Source organism: Pholis gunnellus (genome assembly GCF_910591455.1).
Source record: "Pholis gunnellus genome assembly, chromosome: 7".
Classification (NCBI taxonomy): Eukaryota; Metazoa; Chordata; class Actinopteri; order Perciformes; family Pholidae; genus Pholis; species Pholis gunnellus.
This window is the reverse complement of record NC_136533.1, coordinates 4464054-4476333: the sequence shown is the minus strand read 5'-3', so window position 1 is coordinate 4476333 and position 12280 is coordinate 4464054. Positions and strand designations below refer to the sequence as shown.

At 41.8% G+C, this 12280-nt stretch overlaps 1 protein-coding gene across 2 annotated transcripts in view; it reads right to left on the bottom strand.

Moving 5' to 3' along the window:
• Positions 1–12280, bottom strand: part of insc (INSC spindle orientation adaptor protein) — a 49151-nt gene that overhangs the window by 25977 nt on the left and 10894 nt on the right. For both annotated transcript variants that reach the window (XM_079162199.1, XM_079162200.1), the window contains exon 2: positions 3363–3454. In XM_079162199.1, coding sequence (XP_079018325.1) covers positions 3363–3436 — 74 coding nt within the window. In that variant the 5' untranslated portion in view covers positions 3437–3454. The remainder of the gene's footprint in view (positions 1–3362; positions 3455–12280) is intronic.

The following is a 12280-nucleotide window of genomic DNA, read 5'->3' as shown; positions in this document are numbered from 1 at the left end:
TCAAACACCACAACAGAACTGCAGTCCAGCAGGGGAAGAGTGAATGGAAATGTGGGCAGAACGAGCTGCGAGAGTTTGTGGACCAGACCATTGTGGCTTTGGCTTCGACTGAAGGAGGAAACAAGGACACTCTTGTCCCAGAAATAATTAAATATCCTTCTGCTTAAAAAACTGAAGATATCTCTGAGCAAATCTTTATACACATGAGCTACAGCTCCACTGAAAACTTCAGGGAGCTTTGTCAAAATGCTACTTCACTGTGTAAAGAGCCCACCAAGAAAATGGTAAAAGCATATGGCAAATGGTACTTTTAAATGTGCAAGTCACGCCCTTGATTTTCTGGGCAAAGGTTGGGCCTGTGCTCCTCCCGAAGTAGCATGTTGCAAGGGGATATTGTGGCCTCTCACTGGTACAGTTGACTCCTGGCAATGTGGGCAGACATCTGACTCCCAGATGTTTCAGACGGCCTTTAAAGTGCAGCCAAGACCAGACTCACCTAAAACAGCACACCCGGAGTCCGTTTCTGTCTTGTTCTCTCAGTAACTTAATTCACTCCATCGTTTGTTCTCTTTCTCTCTCTGACTCTCACATGCCTTGTTACATGGATAAGACTTCACCTACTGCAGGAATAATGTGTATAGAAATCATTTTTCAGGACTTTTGCAGGACATTCTTTATTTTTCATCTCATTTTCAATGTGTTTTAAATGGCTGTAAAATTGGTCAACTGTTTTCCAGTGCGTGTGGAAAACCCAGTTATCTTTTTCCGTCTCAAACCATCTCCAGCTGACTCGTCTCTCTCATTCGCTTGCTCCGGTTTTCTCTCAAGTCTCCCACTCTTCCCCTCGCATCAGCAAACCCACACTTGTGCAACTTCCAACATTCCTGCATGGGCTGCAAACACGAATCCGCAACATAAAAAGACAGACGTGCAGACAAATGACAGCACAGAAACTGAGTTAACCTGCTCGCAGCGCAGCGGCCGAGCCTCTTTCAGACTGTAACCTGAGGCCTATTGCTCAAGCCGATAAGGGTGAAGTACGGGTTCTGTTGTGGAGCTGTTTGTCAACTGAGTGCATCTGTGTTTGCAATTTACTTGTAATACAATTCAGTCATTTGGCTCCTTTCATCAGTGGATTAACTGAGCCATGTGCTGCACACATAGGATTTATCGAAGTGTGTGTGTGTGTGTGAATGAGGGACGGACAAAGAAAGCAAGTCAGAGATGATCTGTTTGTTTATGTGTGTGCGTGTCTGGTTGCATATGTATGGCGTGTACTGATTCGACATCCACGGGCATTCACTGCGTGTCTTCTGCGACGCTGTGTAAGCATTTGTAAACACAAAACTGTCAGAAGACATATATTCAAATGTGTTATCAATGACTGAAATACGGCAGCTGATGAGGAGGATCTTGCCATTAAAATCAGTATCAGCAGCCGACACATTCACAACGAAGATGTAAATCACGGCTGCGTGATAAGACTTTTGTCTGGTGTATCTCCAGAAAGAGAGACTTTCCTGGAAGTCGGGAGATGAAAGATTGATAGCCACGAAATGTTTGAAAACAATGTCAAAAAACTACTGTGTCAATAAAATATACTGCCAGTCGCTGATTTGAAAGACCAGAACTCTCAGCTTGTGATGAAGGCTGTTTAGTTGATGGTTCAACAGTGCAGAGAGTCCAGTTTAGGTCAGCTGGAAAGGTTTGTGCTCCCTTTCAACTTATCGTGACAGCGCTGCTCTGTTTCTGCTTCAGTTGCTGATTGTTTGGTATGTGCAGACTTCTCTTTTTTGCATCATGACTACAGGTGTCTGACAGATTTTTCTGTATTTTTGGCTTCAATCTCTGTGGACAAATGTTTCCAGGCTGTGTGTGTGTGTGTGTGTGTGTGTGTGTGTGTGTGTGTGTGTGTGTGTGTGTGTGTGTGTGTGTGTGTGTGTGTGTACTTGCAATGTCACTTAGGATTTGATCTTTGCACCTCCTACTGTTGACCGCCTCTTAATTTGTTGATGCAGCGTCCTGACTATGGCCGATATATTGGTTTGGTGATGTTGAACCAACAACTCTAATCAAACATCAGCTGGTAAATATTTCCCAAGGCAGATATGAAGGCGGGGAGGATGTGATTTTACTCAGCAGCTTCGGGGGTGTCAGTCTATAACAGTGGTTCTCAACTGGTCTGGCTGCGGGACCCACCATCACCCCTTAGTGACAAGCCGCGACCCAAATCGTGGAAAATGTTGAACTTCTCCAATTTATTTAATGAAAAGATGGTGCAGTTTGAACCTGAGCTGAAAATGTCCTCTGCAGTCGTAGTATAGGGAGCTCTCTTGTGCAGAGAAATTGTTCCCGTCAGTCCCCGTCCCACACGTTTAAAATTGCTTTGTTTGTTATGTCTGTAGATTTGTAATGCAAAATGACCACTAAATTCGAGCTGTGGTCTGTTGTTTGATGTCATCCGACATGTCTTCAATTGAGTGTTTCCGTGTGTCGGTGTTAGACACTTGAGCACTGACCAAGCTGTGGTATTTTACACATTGTGAGCGATAACAGTTTGTTACATGATGATATGTCAATTTTGTGTTTGCAGCTTGTTCTTCTAACCCCTAGTGGGAAGAAACAAAACAATTATGAAACATTTTTAAAAGCTCTTTTTAACAGGAGAGGCCTTTGTTTGCCATAGTTTTTAACTATAGAAAAACGTCTTCCTATTCACGCACTACTGAGAACCAAACCTGCCTTCCTTCTCCTCACAAACAACCGAGAACGATGACACAACTGGACCCCGTCACCACTGTAAACCTCAATCCCTGCTCCCATGACAGCTGCCATGAAACCAGCGTCTGCCACCATTACAGATCATTATCAGAAGGAGATAGGTGTCAAAGTGTGCTGCAATTTTCGAGGGGTGTTATTTCTTGACATCATGGCTATTATTGTAGGTATGTTGTTTGGGTGTAGATGAATGTGTTGTCAACATGGAGACCATTTACAGCTCTGCACCTCTGCTGCTTTAATATTAACACAAACAGGGTTTTTCATTATAAACTAAATCGAAAATATCCAGTGAAAAATATTGTCGTGAACTAAAACTAAATAACTATATCCGTTATGAGGAATCTGAGGAATGAAACTGAGCTTGAGGCCGAAAGAGAAAAGAGCAACAAGCCTTCGGAAACAGCTTGAGAAAGAGACACAGTTCAAAGCTGAAAAGGCCAAAGAAGATGTGGAGGCCATAAAGCAGCTGATAAGACAATATATATATATATATATATATATAATATAATATATATATATAAGATAATATGTTGTTTTAGCAATGTTTGTGTGCAGCCGGTGGACCTACTGCTGCTACTTGCCTCATTGGGGATGAAGAGAGTGAGCTGCTCTGCCTGGAGCTGCTCTGAGGGCTCGCCATTCTGTCCGAGGCCATCTTACTTCAGCTCAGCACCTGAAACACAAGACGTTCAACGTGAACCTCAAGGTCACGAGACATGAAAGTGTTTTCTTTTATCGTCTTATTTTCCCGTCAAGTGTGAAAAAGTGTTACAAATAAAGTGAAAAGTGTTTACTGACTGGACTGAATACTTCTATGCGCTACATTTAAACATTCAACAAACACACACACACACACACACACACACACTGCATCCTCCTGGCTGTGTTGCTCGCCACTGCAGCCTTATCCACTACAATATCTCCTTATTGATCCGCCTCCAAGCATTCTATTCTTGTCTTGTCTTTTTTTCCTCCAAGTAATTTAATTATCAATAAACCTCACTGTTTTAAATAGCTGCAAGCCGCTGGTGTGCCAGTGGAATAATATTTCTTATCTTCTAATTTATTGGCTGGCTGCCAGCCAGGGACTCTCCTCCTTACTTTGAGCCTGAGCAAAAGAGGCTGACGCTCTTAAGTGCCCGCAACTTTATTCCGCCGTTTTATTGATGTATCCCATTTAGATTAGTCCATTCTGAATCGGGAGAAGCCGTGGACGCCCTCCTGCCTGAACCACACTCTAATCCTTTTAGTTAATGATATCCTGCAGTGGTGTGGTTACAAATTTCATGTTTACTGTGGAGTATAATTAGCAGGTAGTTACAAAGTGAGACCGTCTCTCTCACGCACACAAACACACACCCTCCCCAGTGTCACGGAGCAGGTTTCAGCTGCGGTGGCCTGCTTTTTATTAAATGCCTCCCAGAGTGTTGTGGGATCGATAAATCTAAACAGGAGAACTCACAATAAAGAAAGTGATACTAGAGGGATGTGTGATGCACGTGGGACGTCACTCGGTTGATCCCATGTCGGCCTGCTTTTTCAGTGCCGCAGTGTTTAAGCTTGAAATGCCGCGATGACAGAACAACTGAACCATTCTGTAGCGTTTGGAGATGGAGAGGATTGTGCACAACAGCGCATCGACGATTCTTGTTTTACCGCTTGCTTCGATTGCTCCGAAACTCCCCGGGTTACGTAATAATGAGCAAAAAAGGAACTATTTGATGATGAATGATTAGAAAAAACCAAACACTTAAAACAGGTTTTTTTGGAGGGGTAAGTCGGTGACTGTGATTAGAAGCCGGGTGAATGGGTGAGAAGATATTACAGATAGAAACAAAAAGATAGGAGGGAGCAGAAAGAGGATGCAGAGGAAGGGGGGGGGGGGGGGGGGGGGGGGTCTTTTAACTGCAGTCTTGGCATGGCTCCTCCAGGGCCATTTCAAGAGAAAGCATCACAGCGAATCAGAAATGATACCAATACTGTGCCAATACCATGGAAGTCTGGCAGTGCACGCAGAGCTTTGGAGAAAAACACATCTAGTTAGAATAGAGTGGAATATAGAAAACCATAGATTGAGGGCTGATATAATTGTGCCGTTAAATTATTATAATAGAGGCGTAGATTAATTATATCGGCCCTGTAATTGAGCACCGGGGTCACGGCCAACGAGACACGGATCCAGCGGATTCCATTACATGTGCCGCCGGCTCGTTACAGCGCTCTTCTGGGGATTACCATACAAATGGAGATGAGTTGTCCAATCAAGCAATTCAGTCCTGAGCACTTAGAGTGTGCCACTAAGTGCCGTGTTAAGGACCATTGCACTGAAAGTGATCCCTGTCATTCTGCAGTAAGTGGCCACCGACTGCAAAAAAAACTATGCATGAGGGAGGTGAGCGAAGGTTTTTTTTAACAAAAAGAAATGTATAGCAGGTTGTCGTGTTTCTTTAACTGCTTCCTGGACTGATTTAGTTTTGGTACAGACGGTGCTCTGTTATGTTGTAATCCTGCACCCTCTTCGTTTTTTAAGCAAGACTGTATTTCCGTGGGGATGCAGGCACCCCAGTTTAAACATCCCCAAGCACAGGAAGGCTGCACGTGTTACAGAAATACGAGTTTCCGAAGCAGATGGTCAGCTTTGACGGGATCCTGGCTAATTTTCTTGCTGGGGTGGACATTTCTTTTTATGTCTGGGCTGAAACCCGAGTGGCCCTATGGGTCTCCCCACTCGGTTGCCCTGGAGAACGTGTCGGTTGTAGGCAGCCAAACAAAGGACACCTCTGTCTCGGCCTCATGTCACATGCCGGGTAAAATAACAACCACTCTAACTTATGTGTGTGTGTGTAGGAAACCGCTGCGATGTGCGCTCCAGATTTACTGCAGCACTTGTATTCATTCTTTGAATGCGTGTCGAGGGGGATTGAAATGCTGTGTGCATGTTTCTGTCACTGGCAGTTCTCCAGTCATTTCTCATGTAATGTCTGTAGTTAGTCAAGCCAACTCCTGCATTTAACATGCGACTCATCTTTTTTTCTGTCTTGTGTGAGCTCAGTAGCCTTTATATATTCTGGCTGTAGCTCAACTGTTTGACAAAGGTCGAGCAGTTTCACGGCAAAGGGCCTAGATAATGAGTTAGTGTTTAAACAACAATCTATTTATTTGCTTTCAAAAAAATCAAAACATACACTTTTTCAGTAAAGCAACGGTGGATTATACGTCATTGTAATTATTCCTCCCTTATCCAACACAATCGTATTATTCACCTTTTGGGGAAAGGTAAGACAGTGTGCTATTCTTGCGGTTAGTGTAGCCTACTATAGAGTGACAAGTGACAGTTCATTGTCAGTCTCAGTTAGTTAAACTGGTGTTTGCCCATTGGCGGTCTCGTCCTGGTGGAAAATGGTGTCCATCAAAGGCAGCAACCACAAAAATATTATCAAAGCAATGATGTTGAGACAAATGTGGTACACCGTACATACTTAGAAAGGTTATGTTGCAGTACTGGAGGTTTTTTCTTACTTCTGCAACAGAACCTGGAAGTTCATGGTTTCACTTTGGTTCTTTATGGTATGAGCCTTTAAGTTGTGTTTTTTTTAAATCTTTTTCTGCTTGTTTCTGTTGTAGACCTCATTCTTAACCAATAAATAAAAGCAACACATGTGCAGGCCAATCTACCACTAAGATTTCATTGTCCGCTGACCTCATTGTTTGTACTCTCCATAACTGCAGAATCACTGGTTTATAAAAACAAAAACATTTCCAGCCCGTTTTAAAGTATTCTGTGGTGAAGCAGAATGCCTTTCTGAGTAAAACCACCAACTGAATACAAAAACTGTTCTGTAGGAAACAAAATACCAAACCACTGTGGCTTGGATTCAGTGAGCAATGAATATTTATTTGACAAAAACAAAAGAAATCTAACTGAGGAAATCAGAAGAAACAATCAAAGCCACTCACCATTTTGAGAGGCCAAGACCAGCTTGAATCAATGTGATGGAGTTCAGGACGGAGTGAGTCAGGCTGTGTACTCCAAAGTTTAATATCCTTATTGTTTCAGGAGTGCCTCATTGTGTAACCGATTCCTTATGGTTTGGCTTGATTTCAAAACTGCCAGCGATTATGAACAAAATGCTTCCTCTCCTGCTGCTCTCCTAACTCAGGCAGACAAAAGACGAAAGCGTCTAAGAAGTTGTCCCTGGCCTCTGGCCTTTAAATACAGTGGACATGGTCTGAATCGGCGACTCGACGGTGCCGTGCTGATCGCGTCCTATCATTGAGCTGGAGCCTGGGTTCACAGGAGGAGACAGTGGTCACGGTCTCACCACAGAGCTGTCATGTAGGGAGGAAAGCAGAGCAGGATGGGTACTGTATGGGTGGTTGGGTGGGAACAAACTGGAAGCAGGCAGTGCTGAGCCATGGACCCGACATTCCCATCCCACACACAGCGGGCTGGCTCAAAGTGGGCCCTTGTACTGGGACAGAGAGACCCACACAGGGCAGCAGATAATGCCTGATGTTAACTACTGTCTGAACATTTGGCGGGTCAGCTCATTTCTCCTATTGTACAACGTAAAAGCTACAGTTACAACCTGAGGTCATTTCATGGTTCGTACACAGTATATCCCTTGGTAAGGTTTTATAGCCCCAGCTGACATCTTAAGAATTCAGGCAGTTTTTACTGCCATGCTCAACCCATTAAGCTACCCAGTAATGTAATCATACATTATATACTGCAAAAGAGTTATATATATATATATATATTCATATACATCTTGTTTGAGCAATAATGTAAAGGGAGCATATGGGTTTCCAGAGGATATAGTGGAACTTTAAACAGATTTACAGGTGTTAGCATAGACTTAAGTACTGAATATGTTGCACAAACTAGTAGCTACTGCCTCAACCATAATAATTCCTGATGTGAAGAATTGTGAGAGAACTACTGTTTGAAAAAAGTGACAGTATTGTGTGTGTACACTATTGAACAAACTGGTACATTTGATAGAAGTTAAGCTAACGTATCATAAGCTAACGTTATGTAACCTTAAGTGGCCTAAGATTGTTATGTACGCTTACTTGTCATTGACAGGACCCTTGTGGACAATTAACTGGATAATTTTGTCACAAAATACATTAAATTGGCTCCCATCAATTTGTCTCTCGTAGACTACATAACGCCAGGCATTGGAAGGACATACTTGTTCTCTCCAGACACAACAGTCCTCTTGCCCATTATCTCAGCGAGTCTAAATGCAGTGCATTCCACAGATAACATTGGTATGGGCAACTTATTTTAAGTTGGGTTATGTTTTGCCCAACTGACTCTCAGCTAAAATTAGTTTGTTATGCTAGAGTTACATCTGTATAGGCTGAATAATTTGGATAGTTTCAGCATCTGCGACGTGGTCAGTGTTTTGAATATTTAAAGTCCCATATGTATATTTAGCTGTTTAGCAAGTCTAGCTTGGTTTTCACTTTTTCAAGGGCCTCTTGTTTATACTGCATGTTTGTTTGTTTGAGATTTGTTATTTTTAGTTTGTTGGGTGTTCAGTGACACAAGAAGATGTGGTCCTTTCCCAAATTAACAGTTTGCATGTCTAACCTGAAGGCCTGCTTGTTATTTTTCCTGTCTACACGCCCGTATTTGATTTCTTAAGGTTGAATGTGACTAAATGAATCGAATGTTTTTTCTCAGACTGCCATATGAACGCATCCGAATGAATATGCTACGCTGTGAAGAAGTGACGTGAGAGAGAGAGGTGGATGGTTTAAACCAACACAGGACTTGCAAACTAAGAGACCGGCGTCCCAAACTACTGTTGCTGGGTTTTTTGGTACGTTAATGACGTTAGTGACATGTTTTTTTTTACTGTTTAGTGGTCTCTGTATGTATTTTTATTATTTTACGTACATATTTTAAGCCCAACCATGATTTTTTTTCCTGAACCTAAGTGGTTTTCCTGCCTAAACCTAACTACGCCGTCACAGTAGTGTTTTTGCCTCAACCTAACTTTGGCCGTCACTGTATTTTTGTTGCCTAAACGTAAGCCAACAACGTGTCATGCCTAAAATGGATAATAATGAAACATGGAAATGTCAGAATGTCTTGCTATCTATACGCCTTCCCGTGAGATGGGGTTGGGGGGTCAGTGCCTTGCAGTTGGCCACTCACATTTTCCCAGCACGACCGGGGGATGTGAATGACCTTCTGAGCAAACTTTTTGGCCACAAGTCAAACCTCGAGGCTACCGTCACTCCATTTATAGCTGGTGAACATAAATCTGAGAACCAAGAAGAGGCTATAAGTATAATTACAAAAACAATTATTTAGTTTTCAGACAATAAATGAGGGAAGTGCTTGCAAACATTTGAGAAGCCACAACATTAAAGCTCAAAATCTGTGTATGTTTTGAAAGTAGTCTTCACAAAGAACGATGACTATGGTAAGATTGAAAACATATCCGTTAGTTTTCTTGGCAGAAAGATTAGCATCATGCCCAAAGAAACATTATATGGCACAATAATACTGCTTTGTCGTGCTACCGCCATCCTCTGCCAGATGTGGCATATTAAGCCATACTTTTGTGAAAATATGAGTGTTCGGAACATACGGAGATGGATTAGAAGACGACGATTACAATCTATCGTAACTGACATTAATTTAAAGCAACAGGTAAAACGGAGTTTCGAATTTAACTTACAAAGAATAATACTTTGTATCGCGTGAATACAATTCTTGAAACAAGCTAACCTTCACTGAAAACATGTAACATACTGTAATCTTACAACACTGGCGAGCACAATTTAAAATGAAGATTTATACTTTTTATTAAAAAATTATAAAATATTGTATGAAGACTTATACTCAAATCAATCTACTGCCAACTATTTTAAAAGTTGATATTTATATTTTTGTGCTTGTATATTCACAAGGACCTTTTAATATGAGTCTTGCATTAAAATAGCTGCTGCAGCACCTTTTTCTCTCTGCCTACATCCAGGTCTTCTAGTGGTCAGAATAATAGACATCCTTCAGATTCCACCTCAATCACATCTGACATTGAGGTCAAACACGGTGGAAACCACTGACAGCTCCAGTAGTTCACTCCAGATTCTCCTCATCAGTAAATTTGTTTGCATGTCAGGACAAAAACATTAAAAAACATTATACCAACAGCACTGTAAATTTGCCTAAAGACACACAAGACCAATTTCTACAGCAGCGCCACTGTAGCTGTGTGGCTAATGATAGAAAAACAATGTCAATGTCTCGACGTGCCTCAGGGTGATGGTGACAGGGGTTTCACGAGCGTCACATGTCGAGTGTGACACACCGTGATGTCAGAAATAAATGTGTAGGAGGATGGAGAGGAAGCACCGTTCCCTTGCATTTTATATTTTTTTTACGACAAAAAAGTTGCTGTGCAGTGTTTTGGAAGAAGATTGAAAGAGTTGAGAAAGAAGTGGAGAATTACAACGGGAAGTGTGGGAGATGGATTGTGGGTAAAGCAGGTAGCAACACAGCACTGTCCAAACACTCATGTTACATTAACCGCTCTCCAAATACAGCAGATTAGTTTTTCAGAGTAAGACTTCTCGAAGCAAAATATTTCTTCAACTATGGAGGTTCAGTTTACTTTAAGACTACAGGATCAAGAGGAGAGAAGTGCCACTGGAGCTGGTAGGTATTAACATGGAGTCTAACTTCAGGAAGGTGAACATACAGTATGTGGCCATGATTCATGCTTGGGACCGTTGTTGCAGATCATCCATTCTCCTTCTGCCGTCATTACTTCTCAACTCCCCACTGTCGAGGCAAAAATACAGAAATGTTCTCTGAAAATGGCACATTCATGGGACCATTATTTGACCCACAAGGTTGATCATTTCATCTTAAAGATGTTCATGTTTTTACAGTTAATTTCTTCTACTTCAACTTCTTCAACTTCCTGTAGAAAGTCTTGTTAGCAGCGAGGCATTAAAACACATAAATGAATAGATGACAACTAACAACAAATTTAACAAGAATGCATTGGAATGCATTTAGATACTGCTTTTATCCAAAGCGCCTTATCCACCCATTCACACACACTCACACACACCGTTGGCAGCGAGCTTCCACGCAGCAGGGAATAAAGTGGATGATGAAGACCCACTAAATTACGAGGCAAATAAAGTGCAGCTTTAGGTAAATAGTCGCTACGGGAATAACTCTAGTGTGCCGTCTGCAGTATATTGACAAGTGGTCAATATGAGTCATCTTTTCAACAATTTACTGGCTGGGTTAAGATTTTATCAGTACATAACAGGGAAATATGGGTGAATTATGGGTTACCTCAAGTGTCCATAAGGATGTACATGGATGAAGTAGTTCTACTGATAGTTTTGTGAGATGAAAGTATTAGAAAGTAAACACTGGTGGAAAGCGAGGGTGTATGAGAAAGTATTGGAATGCCTCCATAATTGATCATTGAAGTCTCCCTGACTTTAAAAATCAATTTGGGAAGAGGAGAGAGCGTCGTTCAGCGTCCGTCACCAGCCTCTACAGAGAAGACATGGCTTGACATGTGAAATGCTCCCAGAGCAGTGTACCTGACAGCAGAACCACAGTTTTGCTCCATTGTACTTCTGTCACTCGTACTGCACTCATCCACTGTTACCGAGGATGTAGACTTGAGGCGTGAGCAGGAACATCTCATAAGGTGTAATTGTTTTCTCTTTTGGAGTTTACAGGAACAAAAGTTTTCTTTCTTTTTCAAGCAGCAATCAGACAAGACGATAGAGTGCTGTGGGGATGATGTATTTCTGTAAGCCGACCCTGGAAGTTAACATCTCACTCGACCAAAAGCAATGGGATTTTTCTATTGGATTTTGGATTATTGCAGAAAATCCTGTGGCCAACACAAATTTGTGATACTTGCATGTTTTGTTCAGCAAGATAATCTTCATAATCAAAAAGGAACACCACTTCTGGGATTTGGAAGCGTGAAGGCAATCAGCAGAAGTAGAAAGCAAACGTTCGGCCATAAACAAACTTCACCACTGTCGTATGAGCGCGTTTATACACAACAAGGCTATAATGGCGGACTAGTCAGTGTGATGGCATTTTGTAGTCTCATTTAGCTACTTGTTAGCAACCGCCTCTTTTTAAGACAGCTAAAAGCTTCAAAATTCCCAAGTGGGGTATTTACTGATTGATTTTATGTCATAGAAATAACGTTAAACCTTCTTATACTTCAAGCATCTAACCAACAACCATCTGCTTTTGGGTCGAGGGAACAAGAAGTGCAAAAATGATAACTGATTCATTTTTTGCAGCACTCAACAGACTTTACTCCAAGCATATTCGGGGGGAAAAAAGACAAAATAGAAAAGCAATTTTCCAGCATTTGTGCAGTTTTAAATGTCACCAGTTGTCGCAGCTCCAGCTGATAAAAGTAGCATACAGTACAAGGCTATTTCAGACACACACAAAGCTATTCTTGGCAGTGTTTACAGT